Genomic DNA, 23,675 nt, shown 5'->3' on the forward strand with positions numbered 1-23,675 from the left:
TCTACCACCTAGAAAATAATTTGCATTTAAACAACTTTCAGTGCCTGAATCCAAAGAGGCCAGTGATGTGGGAATTCCCAACAGGCAAAGGGCCTGGGCCAGCGGGGGTAGTCACCGAGAGGACCCTAGAGCAAAATCAAATCCCAGCCCATGGGCAGCTGTCCCCTTTGCCTCTACAGGGTGAATCCAGCCATGTATATCCCCATCAGAGTGTGTGTGTGCACAGATATGCAGGGCATCAATTAGAGGCACTGAGAATATCTTAACTTGCATGGAAATGAGCCTGTCACTTGTGATATATACACACACTTACATATATTACCATTGATTCCTTCCCTTAGTACTTTGATACCTTTTCATCTAGCTTCTAGTTCCACTGGCACAAAGCCACTTCTTGGGGAGGGAAAGGAAGCTGGATAGGCATAGACTTAGCCCCCCAAAGAGAGGAGACAGGGAAAGGGGAGGTGACTATTGGAGCACAAATCACAAGCATGTTCAGTTGGCCTTCTGGGACCATATTTACCATGCTCCAAAACACAGTGAGGGTTCTGAGAGTGGAAAGGAGGAAGAGCTTGAGAAACGCAACCTTTTCACCAAAAAAGGGTAAAAAATAAAATTCCTAGTTCACAAGATTTTGTGCTGTGCAAGGAAACCAGTGGACTTTCTTAGGCAATCCAGTACTGCTGACAAAATTAAGAGAATCATCTGAACAACTGAAGGAGAGGAATATATCCATTAGCAAACCTGACTGATTCGTCCATCAGGAGCCCTTCTCTCATCTCCAGAGGAAGGAGCGCTCATGCATTCCCCCTGACAAGAATGCCACGTACCTCCCAGCGATAGAGCAGGTTAAGACAAGCCCTTTACCTTAGTTTACCAGAGACAGCTCCAGGTGGTCTAGCCCCTGTGACTGTTTAAAATGAACACATCATTTTCTTTTAAATTATGATAGAGTACGACTCATTTCTCCCCTACTTTACGTGCTGCCTCGTGGGTGCCTCTGAATTTGTCATCTGGTGAAATGGGTACTGATCTGCCCTTTCTCCAGGGGATCCCCCAGTGTCATTTAGTTCAGCCTCTAGACAAAGAAGCACAATTACATAACCATATGGAAGATTTCTACATTTTATCAAAATGGCATCTTGTAAGTGGAAACTCAAGAGATTAGCACAGATTTCAGGTCCTAAGTACTTTGATGGACACACAATAAAGGCCGTTTGTAAACTACAATAAAACCAGTTCTTAAACTACTGCTAAACTCACTAAATATAGAACTGAAGAGATCCTCAAGCCTCTTTAAAGCACACATCTGTTTCTCTCAGAACGAGGTGGGATATATGCTCCTTCACCATGAGACGTCAGAGAAGCCCTGCTCCCATGTGAGATGCTTCTCTTGTGGCCGTCATGATTCTGTCTCCAGGTCACCGCCACAGCAGCCCGGGTAGAACCTGGGACCTACAGCAAATACAAAATGCCCAGAGGGCCAGGAGACAACCGGGGTTCCAAGGGATTCTCCACTGTACTACATGTGGGTCTTTCCCAGCAAATCAAAGGGGACAGAGGAGCTGATGATATTTTTACCAAGATGGATGACCTCCTAGGCAGGCCACCTGACTTCTGAGATCAAACCCTAAGCTCGTGGCTCTCAAACTTTGGTATACACCAGAATCACCTGGAAGACTCCCTAAAACACAGATTGCTAGGCCCCACTCCAGAGTTTCTGGGGTAAGGTCCAAGTTCCCAGGTGCTATAGATGCTGTTGATCCAGATACCATGCTTAGAGAACCATCCCTCTAAGCACAGTGTTGCAATAACTTTTTCTTTTCCTCCTACTATTGGGGTTCATGGGACCTATGGTTGGGAGAAACTGAGTAGAAGTTGCAGCTGCAGCAGCACTGGCAGTTGGCATGTGGGAGACTTCAAGTCCAGGCTGCCATTCAAGACACACAGATAAGTGAGGTTAAAGGCACATGGAATCAGGCAACCCTTCTCATGATTCCAAATATGTACATGTGTCTTGTCTGGCAGTTTGATCCTAGTTTATCCACTTCACTTTTAAAGCCCATCTGATGATAGTTTGAGTCTCTGGCCCACACCCATAGCAATTAGACCAGTATTAGAGAAAAGTAAGTTGAAAGATGTACCCAGGGAACTCATGTAGCATCAATAAGCAAACCTCACGAGGCACAGTGTCTTGAGTAATTTTGTGCTGTGGCCATAGTAGGGGACGGGGGGAGGAGCACACGTAGGGAGTCCTGGTTTTGGTGGAGAACAAAGGTTCCTCAGCAGACATTCCCAGCTGCTGCAGGTGGGGAATTCTTCTGAAACTGGAGACGAGACTGTCAGCCTGAAATGTACACAGTTTCTCTGCAGCTAATTTCAAAGAACACCCATGTGCTCTAGCCTTCATTCTTTCTTTTCTAGAAAACGTGCCCATCTAAGGATACAAAAGGCTGTCTTTAAAATCCATTTCTTTCTACACCTTGGCCCCAAAGAGGAATGATAAGCAGTAAAATGTTGCCAGTGGAGCTGGAGCTAAGAGGAACAGTGAGCTTGCAGAGTGGTTTTGGTTAACGCCAGTATTCAAGGGTGTTTTTGTATGTAAGGAAGGAAATGGGGAGCTGCATTAGCTGCTGGAAATATCTCTGAAGGGCTGGACTGTGGTCATTAAATACTTCAGATGCTATCCCTTCAGGAGAGATGACACACTTATTTCTATTCTTGTTGCATTTCCCTTGTAGATCAGCTGGGGCTCCGCTTTGCTCCATCTTCACTCCGGGACCCAGGCTGAGGGAGCAGCCACTCTCTGGAGCACTGCTAATTGCCATGGGGGAGGGAAAGAGACAGTAGCAAACCCCATGCCCAGAACTAACACACTTTACTGGCTACAGTGAGTTGAATAGTCTCCCCTCCAAATTCATGTCCGCTCCTGGTACCTCAGAATGTGACCTTATTTGGAAATAAGGCCTTTGCTGATGTATTTATTGATGGTTAAGGATCTGGAGATGATATCATACTAAATTTAGGTTGGACACCTAACCTAATGATTGGTGTCCTCGTAAGAAGAGAGGACATATGGACAGAGCAGAAGGTCATGTGGGGATGGGGGCAGAGAGTGAAGTGTTGCAGCTCACATCAAGGAATTCCAAGGATTGTCAGCATCTACCAGAAGCTAGGAAGAGGCAAGAAACGATTCTTCTCTAGAGCCATCAGAGGGAGCAGGGCTCTGTTGACACCTTGACTTCAGACTTCTAGAATAAACTTGTCTTAAGCCCCCCTCATTTATGGTAATTTGTCAGGGCAGCCCTAGGAAACTAATACACTGGGCAAAGTCAGTCTTACCCAGTTTCAAGGGGATAGGGAGGGATAGTCTTGCTGTGCTGGATATTCTCCCTCAGGTCAACTCTCCACCCTTCCATACTCTCCTGAGCCTGGAAAGCTGAACTTCAAGAACTGCCTAAGCAGAGCTTTTCCCCCCTGGCTTCTAGCTGAGAATTGGCCACAGCAGGAATTCAGAGGGTGGGAGGGAGTGAAGGCTGACTACTTACTTTGACACCTTCCTCTCCAGCAGGCTGGTGGTGGCTGTGTTCCTCTATCAAAGGCCACAGCTCTTGCCTGGAAGCCCTCCTTCAGTTTCTCCTTTCTCTTTCTGGTGACCACTTCCTCCTCTTGCACCTCCAGACCTAGGCACCCGGGAGCAATAGCTATTGTTAGCTAACAGCTCTTGCCTTTCTTTGTCTGTTTCCTTTAACCCCACCCACATCCTTGTAAACAGTCCCTTAATCCAGGGGTCCCCAACCTTTTTGGCACCAGGGATCAGTTTTGTGGAAGACAATTTTTCCACGGATGGGGTTGGGGGGGACGGTTCAGGCCATAATGCGAGAGATGGGGGGTGATGGGGAGCGGCAGATGAAGCTTCACTCGCTCTCCCACCACTCACCTCCTGCTGTGCTGCCCCGTTCCTAACCAGCCGGACCAATACTAGTCCACAGCTAGGGAGTTGGGGACCACCACCTTAATCTATCTCTTCTAAATCACTTCATTTGAGTGTGCCACCTGTTTTCTGCTGATACCTAGTGGATACACTTATCTGGGACCTAGGAAGAGAACTGGAAATTTGGTGGACACAGTGGTGACTACCGCACTAAGTTGAGAAACAGCGCTAGTGAAACAAGAGTGGGAACTGCAACGAGAGCAACAGATCATGCAATTGCTTTGCTCGCACTATTCCTTCCCTCTGGCGGAGGAAGGAGTGTGAGCTCTGAAGCAAGATGCAAACTGCAGCTCCACTGTCTCTTACCTGTGATATAAGCCTCTCTGAACCTCAGTTCCTACACATGCACAATGGGTATAATGAGGCTTCCCTTACTGGGCTGTGATGAGGATTGAGGGACATAAATATAAAAGAATCTAACTGTGATAGGCAGAATAATGCCTCCCAAAGATTTCCAAGCCCCTAATCGCTGGGAGTCTGAGGATATGTTACTTTACACGGCAAAGGAGACTTTGTGGATGTGATTGAGGTTACAGACCTTAAAATAGGGAGATTATCCTGGATTACCTGAGGGGCCCAATCTAATCACTTGAGCACTTAAAAGTAGAAGAGGAAGGCAGAGGAGTCAGTCATAGCAATGTGGCAGAATAAGGGGAGACAGAGGAAATATGACAACAAAAGAAGGATTTTGTGTACCATTGCTAGTTCTGACATGTTCTGAGACTACATGCAACTATACACAATGACCCAAAAGAGACCTCCAGGTGATCAGGAGCAGCCCTAGATGGCAGCCAGCAAAGAGATGTGGACCTCAGCCCTATAGCTACCGAATTCTGCCAATCACCAGAGTGATCCTGGAAACGAATTCTCCCCTAGAACCTCCAGAAGGGAAACGAGCCCAGTCGACACCTTGATTTTGGCCTTGTGAGACCAGAAGCAGAGAAACCAGCTGAGCCCACTGGACTTCTGACCTACAGAACTGTGAGATAATAAATGGGTGTTATTTTAAGTCCCTAAATTCGTGCTAATTAGTTCTGGCAGCCATAGAAAATGACACACGAGCATGGTGAGGTCTCGGTACATAGTGTGACCTGCTATATGTATGTTACCTGCCTTCAGAGAGGAGAGTTAGGCAAGATACAAGGGGCCTTTCCAGGACCCCAAATGTTATGTGCTCTTAAAGAAATAAGCCTTTGGCCATTTTACAACCTAAAGTAGAAGCTGCCTTTCTCTAGTGCTTTCCCGCGGTCTTGAGTACGGGCCCCCCACAGGGGTAGCTGCCAGCCGCAGCAGCAGGAGGGGCAGGACACGCTGTGCTTCTCCCTGACCCAGGCAACACAAGCCAGTGCGCATCTGACATCCACAAGGAAATTCACACCAGATCAGGTGGTCACCTCTCTGGTAGGATATCTCTTACCAGAAACCTTCAGTCCTACTTACCATCCTCCTACTGGGAGGCAGTTTCTATTTCGAGTATTTGCCCTTAATTGAAGCATGGGCGAGGAAGAAGATCATTTCCTGCTGCCGGAGCCTTCCTTCCATTTCCCTAAGCCAAATGCATCTCCCCAGTCACACGTCGATATCTTCCAGCTGCCTAACCAACCAAACCCAGTCCTTGCCCGGAGAACACAGACCCTCATTGCTACACGGCTTTATTTAATGACTGGGACTCCTATGCTTTAGTAACTGGGTCAAGTTGAAATAACATCCTAGGACACTGGGCCCTGAGCCAGGCGACAGACATGTGGGTCCCTCAGCATTCAATCACGAACACAGTGTGCAGAAGGGCAAGAGGATTAAGGCCTACCCACTGGGCACAGACATGTGCCTCTAGCTTAAATCAAAACTGTAGATAGTTCACCAACCCACAGTAATTTTGCAGGGCTCCAGATCAGTAATTGGTGATCTTTCTGAAATACCCTTCACTGCCCATCTAGGAGACCCATCTCACTGTAAGAAGACTGTAATCAAAAGAGCTGATATTGATTGTGGGATTACTGTGCACCAGGCACAGCTCTATGTAACTGTAAAAGGGTTAACACTAAATTCTCAAGGCAATTTGAAGAGTTAATTTCTATTATTTTTATCACTTTATCATCTAGCTTTTAAAATGAGGAAAGGAAACTAGGGCTCAGAAAGGTTACATAACTTGTCCAAGGTTAACTGGTAGTATGTGTCTGTAACTCCAACCTAGGCTAAAGCGTTTCTGTATACGACATAGCACACTGATTTCTCTTGATTGATTTAACACACACACAGCCTTAGATCTCAACCAGGCACTGTGCCAGACCCTGGAGATACAAATATACTCAGAACCATTTCACTTTTTTTCTAGCTAACATGATAGAAGAGGAGACAGGTATGTAGAAAGAAATATATATTGACACATTTTATTAGCAGCATGAACAAAGTATAATATAACGGAAGAGGTCATTAGACCTGAAAAGTGGTGGAGAGTTACGTGAAAAAGGAAAAGTAGGGTTGAGAAAGGCTTCTTGGAGGAGGTAAAATTTGATCTTGGCCTTGAAGGATGAGCTGGAATTCTCTGGGTTGGAGAGAGAAGAAGAAAATGTGGGGAAGGACATGTGAAGCAGAGGGAACAGCATGATTGAAGCACAGAAGTCTAAAAGTAGAAAAGTCCCAGCATGGAAAAGTCCATTGTTACGAGTGTAAAGTGCCTGACCAGGGCACGGAAGTTAGCTAGTATCCCACTGGCCAGGAGTGTTAAAAATACAAGAATCTTCATTACAAAAAACAACCCCCCCCAAAAAAATCATATTCAGAGACGATAAGAAGAGAGATAATATTCATCATGTACTGCAACAAGCTTGATGATTGATAAACCAAAAAATTGGAACTTAGTGGTGATAAAAACCTCTGGTATACCAGATAAGCACCAGGGTTAGCTCAATAGTTCAGTTCACAGAAATTCAGAATGGAACATCCCCTTATGATGGGTAATTTGCCAGACAATCATAGAAGATGGAGTTCCTGGCCTTGAGAGGTTATTTATAATTCTTTCATTCACCCTTTTAACAACCACTTGTTGATTACCTATTATATGCCAGGCAATGGGACTAGCAATGAATAGGACTCACGTGGTCTCTCCCCTCATTGGGCTTACAGTCTAGGAAGGAGTCACTATTGAACTTGAAGACAGCAACACAAACAGGTACTTTCAATATAATAAGGTAACTCATATGCACCAAACATGACTAAAAATACAGAGAAGGGGGACTTAACTTACACTGGGGTTATCCTGGGCTTTGGTCTACTGTGGGATCCTTTGACGTGGGTCCATTTATGTAGAAAGGTTCATCTGGCTCTGCACAAAGCACAGGCTAGGCAGGTACAGTTCTGAGCTAACTCTCAGGAGTATCGGGGACAATGCATGGCACTGCATGGCACACCAACATGGGGCAGAAAAAAAGGTCTAGTTGAATGAAAAATTACAGTAAGGATACAACTGTATCAATATAAATTTTTAGACAATATCATATCAATATGAGCTATGTGGTAGCATGTAGGTTTGGGGAGGAAGATAAAAGTATATGTACTGTTAAGATAGAAAGTGAAAGAAAGGGGAGTTGACCATGAATTCAGAAGGGAAGCTTGTGAACATTTTCATTGGCCTTGGAGTCAGACCAACCACCATCCCCTCCCTGAGCTTGTGAGCAAGCTTCACTTTCCTCATCTGTAAGGGTGTTGATAATGGTAAAGGGTAGCAATTATTTGGGGGTTGTAAGTTTATTCATCTACAAAGGGGAAACTATAACATCTTTGACATTACAGAGTGAAAAGAAAAAGTAGGAAAAAGAGGGCAAGGGAGTTAGACGCAAATGAGAGGTAAGTATCACACAGAACCACAGGCAATGTGCTCATCGTCCCTCTTTCCCTTTGTCATCGCTAAAGCGAAGATCATAATACCCATTCTAAGGCTGTTATGAAGATTAATTTAGGTAATATACCTAATGTGTATTACCTCTGTTCAAAACATTCTATGCACTACTCCCTTGTCTTCCATCCAAGAAAACCCGTCACATAAAGATAAGATGAGCTCAAAATCCAAATAAAAACGCTTGCAAATGTTACAAGGGAAACACAAATGTGAGGTGGTTAGATACTAGGGAAAGGAGCCCAAGGTTATCCCAGAGAGAAGATCATCAAACCTACATAGGTTGCTTTGGATTGTCTCTCCTGGAACAGGCCTCCTCCTGCCCCACCAGCAAAACCTATCCCAGCTAGATTCCTAAGAGCAGAGGTGGTCACCCGGGTGGCCTCTCCTTTACCTGACTTAAGCCTATTCCATTTGCTGCGCAAAGCTACAGTAAGCACATAGCCTCAGCAGCTCCCAGGATAAAATAGAGCATCACTGATCTCTACCTCTGAAAGCTGGGGACAGTCCTTCCCAGTCACTCTTCAGCTTTAGGGGGCTTGGTTGATCTCAGGGACAGCAGACAACTTTATTTAGCCAACCAGCTGCTCTGTGATACACAATGTCCCGAATGCTCAAAGTCTGATGGATGATTCTTTTGTATCCACATAAGCAGCAGTGGGAGGAGAATCCATCAGTCTCTTTGGTAGCCTCAGGGTGTCAAGGCTGCCATTCAAATCATTACTACCATAATTATTAACCATTGTTTTAATAAGATATCTGCAAGGCAATTCTTTTTCTTTTTCTTTTTCTTTCTTTCTTTCTTTCTTTCTTTCTTTCTTTCTTTCTTTCTTTCCTTTCTTTCCTTTCTTTCTTTCTTTCTTTCTTTCTTTCTTTCTTTCTTTCTTTCTTTCTTTCTTTCTCTTTCTCTCTTTCTTTCTCTCTCTCTTTCTCTCTTTTTTTTCTTTAATCATTAAAAAACTATCAAATTTCACTGGAGCAACACTTGCCTCAAGTCACATCAACAAGTTTTATAAAACCCCTTCTGTCTGCCCAGTTCAACAGGAAGTCATGGAGAAGGGAATACTTAAAATACCCTCTTTGATTTTAAAGAATTGATAACGCTGTGGGGAAGAGGTCTACACAAAAAATAATCATAGGGAAGAGTTACACAGTATATTATACAGTACACTGCTACAGAGGGTCAGAGTGGTAATTTTATTTCCTGGATGTTATTACTATGGGGATGCAATGGAGGAAGTGCCATGGGTAGAGGATTTGGAGGAGTGGAATATTGCGGTGGGAAATTGCTTTGTTTTCCGGCGTAAGAGAAAAGCAACCAAGGGAGCGGACAGGATACGCACGCCATCAGAGTAGTCACCAGAGCATGACTTTTTGACAAGAGTTTTCATCGTTTAGGGTAAATGTTAAAGGTAGTTCTAAAAGGGCTTTTGCTTTAGTATGAATGATGTGGCCTGTGTGATTCGGTGAGCTATTCAAAGGCCTTGTCCATATTGTGGCTTGGAGCCACACTTTGAACCCATTTTTCAAGCAAGCTAAACCCAAACTGCGCAGAGGAGTGCACAGGGCGAGATCACTAACCAGGCCCAGTGACTCTGCAGGAAGGGACATCTTGGTTACTTCTGCTAACGTTTGCGACCATGCCTGATCGCCCCTAGGGTTCCAGAATTAACCACATCTCAAAGTGTTTACCACCGCGAGTGGAACTTGTTTGAGTAATCCCGTTCAAAGGTTGAAAACACTATAGAACAAGGCGAGAAAAAGCTGAGAACCGAGAGCCGCTAAGAAAACAAAAGCAGATGGGGGCAGGTGAACCGAGGAGGGCGCCGGAGCCCACGACGGGCGAGCGGAACTTCCCTGCGGACAGGCGCCCGCCACCTGCCTGCCCTCGGCGCGGTGCCCCCGGCTCGCTGCCCGCGGGGGGAAGCGTAGGGACGCCCCCACGCGGTGTGAGCTCCTGCGGCAGGCGGCGGAGCTTCGGGGGAAACGGGCAGAAGTGAGAGGCGTGGAGGCGTCAAGGTCCAAGCGCGCAGGAGGACGTCGGACCCCGGGAGAGGCGAGTGCTCATGGGCTCGAGAGGGGCCGGGGCTCCGCGGTCCGGCTGAGCAGCGCCTGGGGGCGGTAGTTCCTGAAGCGTGAGGATGGGAGTGAAAGCAGGAGAGGACGAGTGGAGGGAGGACAGTGGGGCCCACGGCGGTGCGGGAGGCAAAAAGGGAACAGCAGACAGGGACAGGGGCAATGAGGCCCCGGCGAGCGTGGGAATACGCGCTCAGCCTCCAGTGCGGGGCGGGGACACTGACGGGGGTGCTGGGGACTGGGGCGGCAGGGCGTGACCGGGAAGCCCGGCGCGCGCCACCGCCCGGGAGCTGGCGGGAGTGGGAACTCGAAGCCGCGAGTCGGGAAGGCGCCGCGTCAACAGCACTCGCGGCGGGGAGGGGGCGAGGCCGAGCGCGCGTGCGCGGCCCGCGCGGGAGGGGGAGCGGGTGTGGGGCGGCGGGAGCGCGCCTGCGCGCGGCCAAGCCGCCTGGGCACCCGGTCCTGACTGTGACGGGAGGCGGCGGTCGGTCCTCCCTGTAACGGCGGCGGCGCCTGCTCCAGACACCTGCGGCGGCGGCGACCCCGCGTCGGGGGCGGAGATGTGGCCCCTGGTGGTGTTGCTGCTGCTGGGCTCGGCGCGCTGCGGTGAGTGGTCACTCGCTCTTGACTCTGCGGCTAGTGTCTCGCCGCCCCCGCGGGTGTGTGGGCTGCGCCCCCTCTGGCCCGGCGGCTGCCTGGAGAGGGTGGCCAGGGCGCGGGGCACGCGGGCCCTGCACGAGCGGGGTGCGGACGTAGGAGGGCCCCGCGGGTAATCTGCGCCCACTTCTTTGCTTCCTTTCCCTCCTCTTCCTCTTCCCCTGGGTGAGAGCGGGGCTCATCTTCCCGTTTTCCACCTCCAGATGCACACACTGAGGAAGACTCCAAACCGTGCACCTCGCGCAAAAATTAGCTGTAGAGAGAAAGGGCGCGATCAGAGGCGAGGGGTTGGCAGCTGTTAGGGTCCCCCCTCTTTCGCACCCTCTGTCTCCTCAGTGCTTTAAACGCATTTGGGGTTGAAGGAGGGAGAGTGGGAGGGCCCGAGCCTCATGCGATGCAAGTGCGCATTTTGGCGAAGTCTGAAAGAAGGGGTTTCTCCTGTTTGCCCTCCCACCTGAACATAGGAGTTAAGGGGACGTAAAGGACACAGTTAAGTTTCATTTCCAACCCAGCGTTTAATCAGAAGATTCTTCTGGCTCCTTTTTTTTTTTTTTTTTTAATACCCTAGATATAAGCTTCCTGGATGGAAACTCTTTCTCGCTACTCCCACGCCCCATCATCCACTTTAATACAGTCCGAATTGCACGTTCAAGTTTTCCTACTTTTTTTAGGGGAACCGTTTTAAAAGTAATCCAGATTTCGCTTGAAGTATGAAGACAGTAACCTCTAGTCAAAGCATATTTGCGGCAGAGTGGGATTTGGTGTCTTTCGACGCCAAAGGCGTTTTGGCCCCCCAAGCTTTTGGAATCCATTTCGCTTTTTTAAAGCGTGTGCTTCGTCTATAACAACTGAGGAAGGAATGGGAATTTTCGTGGCTCTACAGTGCCTGTCACACTTCACGTCTATAGAGCCTCTTGTGAACTTTTTGTAAAATTCAGAATTGAGTTGGAGTAACAGTAACAAGCAGTTGTTACATTTTATTCTAGAATGCTAAGTTAATTAGATTTTAAACTTGTTATTAGGCTCACTGTGCCATTCATAAAGGCTTGCGACTTCAAGCTATTTCCAAAATGCCCTTAAGTCCCGGCTTAGCTCTTTCCTCACTCTGAAGCCGCCTGGGATGTTGGAGCTGCTAATAATCAATCTCCGTTATCTGAAGGGTTGATATTAGGTAAGGTAGTGTTTTCTGTCATCCTTAACGGCTTATTGCCCATTACTATCATTATAGCTCAAATAATACTGCTTTCAGAAACCTGTTGTATGATCAGAAAGCCTTATATTGAACCCGATTATGAATTTGTAATAAAATATTACTAATTCAGACCGTTGGTCTCAAAGCTAGTTTGAAGCGTAAAAAGTGTAAATCATGTACTGTTGTAAAAACGGGGTCCTATTTTCAAGTAGATTAGAAAGACGCGCTAGAATGGTACTTTTGGGGGTAGAAATGGTTAGGCCTCTTTTAGTAATAGGTATGATCACATATAATTAGCACTCATTTACGTACAACAGTAGTGTGTTCAAGTCCCTACAGAGTCTTGGAATTCAGAATTTATGGTATTTCATTGTACTTAGTTAATAATAACCTGAAAAGAACCAGAGGCATTATGCATTTAAGTGTTGCATGTAAAACAGGAAGGGATAGTGTCTGTCATAGATATAATGGATTTTTGTGCATGTGTGTTTAATATGTAGTTTTAAAAGAGCATGTATGAAGAGATGTTAACAGTCTCAGAACACAAGTAGTTATAAACCAAAGTATTTGGGAGACTGAATTTAGATTCTATAATGAGCAAGGAAGTCATGGATTTGTATGTTTATTTGTACTCAGGTTTGATTTGCTTTCAGTTTCATTTATAAATGATTGTTAATCAAAGGCTCCTTCCTGGTAACCACTACAGTTTCTTTCCATTGATCTTTGTAGTAAAGGAAGTTGTCTAAAATGCCCATTCCTTCTAATTACAGGCAAAATACAACATCCTTTATTGGTTTACAAGATGTAGAATGAGTTACTATTCTCCTTTCCTCCCCCCTCCCCCATATGTCCAATTATACATTGTTTAAAAGCACATCAGCAGTTTCAGTGGTATTCACTAACTGGTAAATAAAACGCTACTCAAATAAGGACAGAGATATGAACTGTCTTATCAGTGGTTGAATGATTTTTCTTTGTTCAAAGTGAGTTTTTAAAATCAAAGGTACACATGGTTTAAAAAACATTTTTATTGTGTAAGTCTATTAGTCATTTGGCTTGCTCATACAAAAATGTTTTCTTTTCTCCTAAAGAATATATTACTTTTAACTACAATTTGCCATTTTAAGGAAGTAAATGCCTATTTAAAAGTAGTTATTTACGGGGCTGCCCAGCAGTCTAGAGGCAGTATGCTAAAGCATTACACTAAATGCCTACCATTAGGACATTTGCTCATGCTGTCATCTGTATTTCGGCGGAAGTTTTATCTTTGCCACTGAATTGTTAATGGAGATTTGAAAGGCCAGGTTCTAAAGATGAAAAATAGGTGGTTTTCCCAAAATTGATAAACATTCTAAATCCAAAATGCATTATTAAAACTAAGTTTGCATTCCTTGATGTTAATTCAACTCTAGCTACTCTAGGCATTGTTTTTTAATACATTTATGTTCTTTTTGTGACGTAATTTTCATATAACCAGTTTACCCATCTTTTAGGTTTTTGCTGTCATACCTTCTTATACAAGAGAAAAATTTCTATATTTTTATATCTTGTGCCTCAGCCTAATATAATGCACTCTTGGGTTGTGATAAAGCAACTTTCACTTTGTGTACTAGTGCTGATATTTCTTCTATGATAAAAGAACAAGAATGATAGTGTAGCATCAATTTTGCTAAACTCATTGTAGTAATAAAGTAAAAAAAATGTAGAGCACCCAGGAAATTTGATTCTGATACACCTAGACTAAGACAATAGAACCTGAATTTTCCCTCTTTGTGGTTACATGGAGTTGCAACAGAAATTAGAAGTTACACCCTGCTCTGAATATTTTATTCCGTCTCCATGGAGCAGTTGTATAAGACTCAGAATCTGGTCAATCCCAGGGTTTAAGATTTAGATTAGGAGAATAAGTGCATATTTGAAAACATGTCACACTTATAGGTTAAAAAGCAGGGCAAGGGATTTGGCAAGTGCAGGATCTATCAAAATTGCTTTTCCTGTTTCAAGCAAGTATGAGCCCATGTTATGCTCTAAGCATTTTGCAAGGCCCTCTTGGACATACAGACAAATTTCGGACTGTATGCCTCTTAATAACTTAAAGTGTAGTTTATGAAGAGAAGGGATTTTTTGTTTTTATACCGCAGTAGTACTTAATATATTTTAAGTGCTTGATAAGGCTGTAATTCTGGATGTTACTGACTTTAAACTGCCCCGGGCCTTATAATTCTAGGTTGACCATTTCTGTTCTCATGAGGCCACTTTAAAACCCAGTGGGAGATTAGTTTGAGTCAGAACTAAACAGGTGTGGACATCTCCATTTTACCCCAGACTTTAGTTTCTGTTGAGGAGAGATCTGACTAAATCCTCCTTGGGACCCTAATTCTAACCCAGTTCAGTTTGAAACTCCAGTTCTTCATACCAGAGACCAAGCCTGATGGCAAATATTAGTAGGATTCATTTCTCGCAGGTGTCTTTACTCAACGAGCTTTGCCTCATTCACCTTAGTGACTGCTGGGGCTTCTTACCCCAATCCTGAACATCCATTCCAAGCAAATAATTAACTTCCTGCTCTACTGCCAAAAATAGTGATGTGTGGTGTGGACTCTCTCAACTTCCCGCCCACCATTACTAAACTTGTTTATAATATCTTAGCCAATGTTCATCTCATTCTCCTCCTTCACCCAGTGTCAGAAGTGTTCCTATTCACTTTCCAAGGAAAGGATCCCCTGTCTACAGCTCTTTCACTTCCACCATCTTGGAGACCTGCCTAATCACCTTAATCCTTAAGCCTTGTACCTTAGATCTTTCCTTCTTCATTGATTCCTTCATCTTAGCTAGCAGACATGCTCAAGTTTCACCCCATATTAAAAACAAACAAGAAGAACAACCAAAAAAACCTTGGCCTTGTCCCGGCCTCCACGCTCTTTCCATCACTGCCTTCTTTCTCTGCTTTCTTATACTGCCGAGTCCCTTGTCTGCTGACATTGCTGCAGGTAAAGAAGCTAATGGTGAAATTTTAAATCTCTAGAGGCTGTTTTTACGCATCGTGCTTGACATCTGTTTTGTCCATATTAAGACCCTTCCTTGGTGTCCGCAGTGGCATTCTTTGCTGCCTCACCTACTTCTATCACTTCTTTTTCTCACATCCTTGGTTTGTTCCTCTTTAGCTGTTTGCTCCATAAATATTGGTATTCCCCAACACTTTATTCTCTGGTACCTGCTCTGTTTGCTTTGCAAGGACTCTCTGGGTGATCTTGTTTATGCTCACAGTTTCAATTACCGCCTATATTCTTGGTAATTCCCAAGTCTTTGTAGCTCAGACTTTTCTTCTTAAATCCAGATTGATATGTCCTGGGATCTACTGGACATCTCCATTTCATTGCACCACAGGTACTTTTAATACTCAGCTTATTAAATATTGAAAGAATATTCACCCCTATATCTCTTAAATCTCTTTTCTCTATAGTTAATCCACAGTCTAACTAGTTATGCATACTATTGCTATTTTAGCTAACAACTTTACTTTTATTTTATTTTATTTTTTAATTTTTTTAACAACTATATTGGAGTATAATTGCTTTACAGTGATGTGTTAGTTTCCACTGTATAACAAAGTGAATCAACTATACATATACATATATCCGCATATCCCCTCCCTCTTGCGTCTCCCTCCCACCCTCCCTATCCCACCCCTCTAGGTGGTCACAAAGCACCGAGCTGATCTCCCTGTGCTATGTGGCTGCTTCCCACTAGCTAGCTATTTTACGTTTGGTAGTGTATATATATATGTCCATGCCACTCTCTCACTTCGTCTCAGCTTACCCTTCCCCCTCCCCGTGTCCTCAAGTCCATTCTCTACGTCTGCGTCTTTATTCCTGTCCTGCCCCTAGGTTCTTCAGAACCATTTTTTTTTTTTTTTAGAGTCCCTATATATGTGTTAGCATACAGTATTTTTTTTTCCCTTTCTGACTTACTTCACTCTGTATGACAGACTCTAGGTCCATCCACCTCACTACAAATAACTCCATTTCGTTTCTTTTTATGGCTGAGTAATATTCCATTGTATATATGTGCCACATCTTCTTTATCCATTCATCTGTCAGTGGACACTTAGGTTGCTTCCATGTCCTGGCTATTGTAAATACAGATGCAATGCACATTTTGGTACATGACTCTTTTTGAATTATGGTTTTCTCAGGGTATATGCCCAGTAGTGGGATTGCTGGGTCATATGGTAGTTTTTTTAGTTTTTTAAGGAACCTCCACACTGTTCTCCATAGTGGCTGTATCAATTTACATTCCCACCAACAGTGCAAGAGGGTTCCCTTTTCTCCACACCCTCTCCAGCATTTATTGTTTGTAGATTTTTTGATGATGGCCATTCTGACTGGTGTGAGGTGATACCTCATTGTAGTTTTGATTTGCATTTCTGTAATGATTAGTGATGTTGAGCATCCATTCATGTGTTTGTTGGCAATCTGTATATCTTCTTTGGAGAAATGTCTATCTAGGTCTTCTGCCCATTTTTGGATTGGGTTGTTTGTTTTTTAGTTAACAACTTTACAGTTCTTCTTTCTTCTTCTCCTTTACCTCCCACATCTGACTTACGTCGATTTTACTTTTTTGTTTTTTTACTGTAATTTTTGGCCTTCTCTTCAGTTGTCATTTGCCTGGATTACTGCAGTGATCTCTTAATGTATCTCCTTTCCCATCTCCTTTCCTGCCCGCAATTCACCCTTCATACTGCTGTATTATTTTTTTAAATGTAAGTAAGTCTGAGTGGTTTGCTACTGCTTATGTTTTCAACTCCAAACTCCTCAGAATGACATTCAAAGAAGCCTTTACAATACTTCTTAACCATCTTTTCCAGCCCCCTTTCCTAGAGCTCACCTGAATAATCATCAGCCTTCGTTTATTCTCTTTCTTCATTCCTCTGTACTCATTATGTACTCTGCCTAGAAAGCTCTTCCTTTTCTATGACATTCCTACTTATCCTTCCAGACCCAGTTTAAACACCACCTGGTAGGAAGAGCATTCTTAGACACGACAAGTAATTTTAAAGGAACTGTTCCATCCAATCTGCAACTGACTTGATTTAGATTTTTCATTAAAATATGTAGCTTCACGATACTGTAATCAGGTCTATAGAAGTAAGAAACAGTGGAGGATTCTTTTGAAATATGGAAGAAGAGTGACTCTTCCCTGATACAATGTTTAGATTTTCCTTTCTTGGGATTCATACTTTAAATTTTTACATTCAGAAGAAATGTATTGAGTCCTACTTGCTGGACCCTGGGTTACATCCATAGGATACCAAATGAAGACATTGTCCTTGCATTACTATCTTTTGATCCTAAAGGAGAGATCAGTAAAGTAAAACAGTAGTTACAAGATTTGATAGTAAATGCAGTGACAGCACTTGAAGAGGGGGCAGTGGGAGCAATAAGGAGGGATGAATACAGTTGAGTAGTAGCAACGAAGGGGACAGGATTGAACGTCTCAACTGCGCTTTCAGGAAGAGCCAAAGTTAGTGAACTATAGCTGCCATTTATTGAACATTTGCTGTGTATGTGAAAGGCACTGAAAGAAGAACTCCATGTTCTTTATCTGATTAAATCTTAACAAAATCTCTATGAGGTGTACACTATCACCATGCACATTTTATAGATGAGGAAACTGAGATACAGAAATTAAGTAACTTGCCTAAGGTTATACACTTAGGAAGTGCTAAATCTCCATCCAAGGGTCTGATTCCAAAGTTTGTGCTCTTACCTGAACACCCAGTGAAAGGTACAGGTCTCCTTAGGCTGGGGAACAGCTTGTGTGTGGGGGGAAAGGCATGGAGAAGAGAGTTCATTTGCATATCCATGGAATTGCAAGAAGGTCATTATGATTGGAGCTTAGTCTGGAAATGAAGGAGTACAGGAAGTGGAGCTGGACAGGATCTTGAAGGACCTAGTTTGTATTCCATGCTAATACCCTTAGAATTTAGCCTGAAAGTCAGGGGGCGGCGGGTGCTGTTAAAGTATATTAGGCAAAAGAGTGTATATTTGCATTTGGAACAGTTATTTTGGGAACTGTGGAAAATACATGGCTGGGATGGGGAAACATTGAGGCTGAAGGCAGGGAGCTAGTTAAGAGGGTATGGCAATAGTTCAAGGCAGAAATGATGAATGTCTAATTAATTCATACAACAGACATTGGATTTAGGAACTGTTAAATAGGCTGAGCCTAACAAGAACTCTCCATGGCTTAGGAGAGGGCAGAATCCAGCGTGATTCGTAGGTCCAGGTCTGGTTGACTGGTAGATAATAGAAAATACTTTAGGGAAGTGAGGATTTGGAATGAAGGTAGGCAGAGGGTAAGTAGATTTTTGGACATGTTGACTCTGAAGTAACTGTAGTGCATCCAAGTGGAAACACATAGCAGCCAGTTGGCTTTCCAAGGTCTGCAGTTAAGGAGAAAGGTGAGGCCTAGTTAAATAAAATGTGTGGGTAGTTAAAACCTGGAGTAAGGGAGAATACTGGGACGGGGAGGGATGGGGAGGCAGTGTTGGATAGGAAGTCCTTAGGAACCTAATATTTATTGTGAGTCAAAGAATAGATTTCAATAAAGAAAAAATGCTGCAACGAGATGGAGAAGGCTCTAGGAGGAAATCCAGAGACATAGAAGCCAAGAGACAAGAGCAAGAAAGGAGCTAGCTGCCCACTGGCTCAAGAACTGTAGAGAAGTCAAGATAAAGAGTGAACCATGTGCATTCCGTTTTCACAGGGGATGATTGGTGACCTTGGCAAGAGCTGTTGTAGTGAAAAAAGGCAAGGTGCAGGCCAGGTGGCAGAGATTTAAAAAGTGAGTAAGAGGTGAAGAAATGCATGTAGATTATCTTTCTAGGATGTTAGGAAACAGAGACAAGTACAAGGGATTTTTTTTTTCAGTTGGCTAATATTCAAGCATTTAAAAAAGTTTTTTTAAACCTATTGTAAATGAACTTGAGGGATGTCGGAGGATGATAGTCAAGGAGGGAAAGTCCTCGAGGAGATTGATGAGTGCGGGGCAGAAATGTAAACTAGCTCTCAGGTGACAGGGTTCATTTCTGAAGAGGAGGAAGTGAGGGGAAGAGAGGTGTGGATAGTTGGGGTAGCAAGAAAATTTATAGGTGGAAGTATTGGAAGCTTCTGGTTTCTTATCTGGAGGACTCAACTTGAAATAGGAAGAGAGGGCTCCTTCGGAGAGTATAAGATAAGCTCTTGCAAAAGGAGAGTGATTTCAGAGTTGTTACAGTGGAGAGAACTTTTATGTGGAACATGTGAAACGATAAAAGATTGAAGGCCTAAATGGTCAGGGTCCATGGCAATCTTCTGTTGTTCTCTTAGTAGCAACAAACGTTTTCTTTTTTTTTTAAATAAATTTATTTATTTTATTTTATTTTTGGCTGCGTTGGGTCTTCGTTGCTGTGCGCGGGCTTTCTCTAGTTGCGGTGAGCGGGGGCTACTTTTTGTTGCAGTGCGCAGGCTTCTCATTGTGGTGGCTTCTCTTGTTGCGGAGCACGGGTTCTAGGCACGTGGGCTTCAGTAGTTGTGGCATGCGGGCTCAGTAGTTGTGACTCAAGGGCCCTAGAGCGCAGGCTCAGTAGTTGTGGCTCACGGGCTTAGTTGCTCCACGGCATGTGGGATCCTCCCCGACCAGGGCTCGAAGCCGTGTCCCCTGCATTGGCAGGCAGATTGTTAACCACTGTGCCACCAGGGAAGACCCAACAAACATTTTCTTTGAAATCCGTAAGACTGATTACTTTCCTGCCCATCCATAGCACTTCATACAGGTAGGACAGCCCTTATGACCTTGGGTTATAAAAAGTATGTATCAGTCCCCCAAGTGAGAATTCTAAGCTTCTTAAAGATAATTCCTACATTTTTTCCCGTTATTGTATCCCCACATCCTGTCACAGTGTTTCAGATCAGGTAATTCTCAATAAACATTTGTTGCATGTTAGCATTTCTGACCTAGGCCTGTGTACTGTGAGTATCATGTATTAAGCCTTTTCTGCAAGTGTATAGCAGCTGTTTTGAGGACTGTGGTATGAGATGGTTTGAGTTGGTGGTCTGTAGTCACAGAGGTTGTAAGGTCCAGTATTTTTGGCATTTGATATAAGTTAGTTTTCTCATTTCATTTGTTAATTTATCTGTAACTGGCATGGCTGATGGTTATACTTATCAATTTCTCTCTGATTTAGACTGCTGTAGGCATTTCTTGATTATTCAGAACTTACTTATTCATGATAATTATCTATATGATCCTTTATTTGCTCTGTATATTTTAGATCATTTCTTCACTTTGCTGTTTCATCAGAAGGCAGTAGGCAAAATAGAGAAAAACCAAATCAGATAATTTTACTACTTAATAGCTTTTTAACAGATGTTTATAGAGGATGAAGTTGTAGTTAACAGCTGATGGAGCAACATTTTTGGACTATCTTTATTTATTAATTATTAGTGCAAGGAGTATTCAAATTATAGTTTATCCAGGTCAATTTCACTTTGAAGTTTATTGACAGCGTTTATTCTACTTAAATTGCTTCAGCTATAAAAATGTTTGCATTAATATTACAACAAATAACACAGTATAATCAGTGCCTCCTGTATTCTTTAGAAGATTCATTTTCTAAACATAAGTTATGAAATCGTGGAGTGCTTGCTGACTGCTTCTTACTTAGAAGCGGTCTTACCACTTCTAAAAAAGATCGCTGGGATAACTTAGCTCTTCACTTGTATCTCTTTAATTAAAGGATAATTTTTAGAAGGTAAAATCTTGACTCAAACAAACATAAAATGAACATGTGTCAGAGTTTTTATTTCACATTAATAAGCAAACCAGCAAGATGGTACAACCATCTTGGTTTTAAAAGAGAATTGGAAGAATAGACACATGTACATATGGGAAATCAGGAATGGTGAAATGAATTTGTGAGTAAATGCAAAATTGGTCAGTGTCCTCAGCGCAATAAAATGTAATTTTTTTTTTTTTTTTTTTGGCCACGCTGCAAGGCATGCAGGATCTTAGTTCCCCAACCAGGGATCAAACCCGTGACCCCTGCAGTGGAAGCACTGAGCCTTAAGCACTGGACCGCCAGGGAAGTCCCTAAAATGTAATTGTTTAAATTCCTCTCTTCCACCAGGTGGAAATCAATGGCAGAACAAAGCTTATTTGTATCTCTATGGATATGAATCATTCGCATTACCATCAGTTTTCTACAACTTACAAAACTGTAAAAGCAGCCCAGTCTTAGCAAAAGGCACAGGCCCTATAGAATCAGATATTCGAAAAGGATCTGTCAGACAATGCCCAGCACTCCGTTGAAAGGACTCCCAGTAATCTTTTTGTCCATTTCAAAATCGTTGACCATATTTTCTGACACTTTCCTTCCTTTCTAATTCCAACATCATAGCCACTTTCTTCTCTCCTTGTACACTATAGTCTCCCCCTAATGCTTATTTCTCAGGGGAAATAATTTACAACTCCAAGGTTTTGAAGAATGCAGTCGGAAGTCCAGGTTTTGCCTGGGGCTTCCTGATATTTGGGTGGCTAGAAATATAAAGAACTAGGGAGAGGTGAGCTATGGATGCCCACAGGATTGATTCAGACTGCAGATTCCCAGAAATGTAACAATTTAGACCTGCCAGTCAGAGAAGGTCTGGAGCATTACATTAAAATGCTGTATAGTGCTTAGTTTTTATAGTATCACCCTACATATTTATAGCACAGTATTGTTTAGAGAGTACTTGCCAATATATTTTCTCCTGTCATGCTGACCACAGTTCTGTGAAGCAGCCCGGTGTTCGTTTTTGATCCTCTTACTAACAGAGAGTAAACCAAGGCATAGAGAAGTTAAGTGACTTGCTTAAGGGCGCATACTGAAAAATGACAGAGATGGGATTTGTTCTCAGGCTTCTTGAACATTGTTCAGTTCATATTCCACTCTGCATCCTAGCATTCAATTCAGTGGGCATTTATTGAATAGTAATTATGTTCCTAGAGTAATAACATCCTATGCCCCGATGAAGGAAAAAAATCTTAAAGATGAATGATTAAACTTGAGGTTTTATTTATATTTGTTAGTGCTTTTTTTGAGAGAAACACCAAGGAACTACTTAGATGAAAGAGTTGATAAATGGCTGAAGAATATGGAAGACAACTACAATTTCTCCACATTTTTACACATTTTAGATGAAAGATGATGCATTTCTCAATCCCTCTTTTATAAGGCAACAACCAGTAGTTTATCCTGTTGAAAAGAGTTGATGGAATATATGCTACTTATTAGCAGTATCTGCTCTTGGTTTCAGCTTGCGTCTTAGCTTTATTTTGGGTGGTTTATGATTTCTAGAAGGAAGAGATACCTGTGATATACGTTTGGAAGTTGTTCCTTAGTTTCAATGAAATGTGGGAGTGGGAAAATACCGTTCAATTGTGTATAATCTTTTATAATACTCGCATACAAAATGTCTGTTGCTGTCTGTATTTTGCAATGGGAAAATAACCTTAGAGAATGTTTTTTTCTCCTTAGCATTCTAAGACTTTCCATCCTAGTGGAAAGATGTGATGTGATTCATGTGATTTACTTTTTATATTTAAGTACAGTAGAGCCTGACACCTTTTTCGGAAATGCAACATAGGGATAGAGATAAACTTCATATCAGTTTAGCAAGTTCTATCTGGAGGAGTGTGTAGAAGTTAAGACTGAATATAATATTTGGTTTTATTTTCTGTTTAAAATGTTCTCATAGTAAGGATAGTATTTTTCTACATATATCAGAAGACAGTAATGATTACGTCAAAGCTTCCAAAGCCAGATACTACACCTGCATGTTCTAACACAGTTGCTGAATTTATTCCCAAGATGTGTGAGAATGTATATTTTGTTTTACTGGGAATGAATAAGGAAGAGGTGTACAGTGTTGTCTATCAGCTGTGCATGTTAATATTAAAATAATTTGTTTCTTTTTTTAACCTTGCCCGTCTTCTCTATAGCTGCTTGCTTGCTTAAGTGAACAATAGAAGTACTTCTCTTTATCTTAAGGATTTGTAACATATGTAAAATCTCATAGTATAGAATTCTGTAATGAAATGAAACAATTTTATTTCTCTTTTCCAGGTTCAGCTCAGCTAATATTTAATACAACCAAATCTGTAGAATACACCGTTTGCAATCAAACTGTTGTCATCCCATGTTTTGTTAATAACATGGAGGCGAAGAGCATTGCTGAATTGTATGTCAAGTGGAAATTTAAAGGAAAAGACATTTTCATCTTTGATGGAGGTCAGCAAAAGTCCAAGCCCAGCAATAACTTTACTAGTGCAAAAATCTCACCATCAGAATTACTAAATGGCATTGCCTCTTTGACGATGGATAAACGTGATGCCGTCTTAGGAAACTACACTTGTGAAGTAACAGAATTAAGCAGAGAAGGCGAAACCATCGTAGAACTAAAATATCGTGTTGGTAAGACTTCTATAAAGTTTCCCTTTTATTTCTCCTGAAGCAACATGATCCTGTTAGAAAGGGGGGTAAAATGGGGCCACCGACTCGTTTGAATCAAAAAGCGAACTATTAATAATAAATGTTGATGGAATGTTTAGCAGCTTTAAGATCATGAGTTTTATCTTATATGCTCTTCTGCTTTTCACAGTAAATCTCCTTTGTTGTTTGTTAATTTGTACATTGTGTGGTTCTCAAACTTTTTGTCTGAGGAGTGTTATATTGCAGGGGGTCATCTACTCTGCATTTCTGTTTGCTGCCATCAAAAGTACTTTCTTTCATGTGATTAATTTTCAAGGCCTTTTCCAATTATTTTGCCTTTTTTTTAACC

At 42.8% G+C, this 23,675-nt stretch overlaps 1 protein-coding gene across 7 annotated transcripts in view; it reads left to right on the forward strand.

Moving 5' to 3' along the window:
• The first annotated feature begins 9,824 nt into the window (after positions 1–9,824).
• The window catches only part of CD47 (CD47 molecule), a 53,042-nt gene continuing 39,191 nt past the window's right edge, over positions 9,825–23,675 (forward strand). For 2 of the 7 annotated variants that reach the window (XM_082460558.1, XM_082460559.1), the window contains exons 1-2: positions 10,360–10,571; positions 22,961–23,308. In XM_082460558.1, the coding sequence (XP_082316684.1) occupies positions 10,526–10,571; positions 22,961–23,308 (394 nt within the window). In that variant the 5' untranslated portion in view covers positions 10,360–10,525. Of the gene's footprint in view, positions 9,946–10,355; positions 10,572–22,960; positions 23,309–23,675 lie in introns of those variants that run through there. The other 5 variants (XM_082460562.1, XM_082460563.1, XM_082460557.1 and 2 more) reach the window with 5 other exon arrangements.

This window comes from Balaenoptera physalus, assembly GCF_965194825.1.
Source record: "Balaenoptera physalus genome assembly, chromosome: 4".
In the NCBI taxonomy this organism is placed as follows: domain Eukaryota; kingdom Metazoa; phylum Chordata; class Mammalia; order Artiodactyla; family Balaenopteridae; genus Balaenoptera; species Balaenoptera physalus.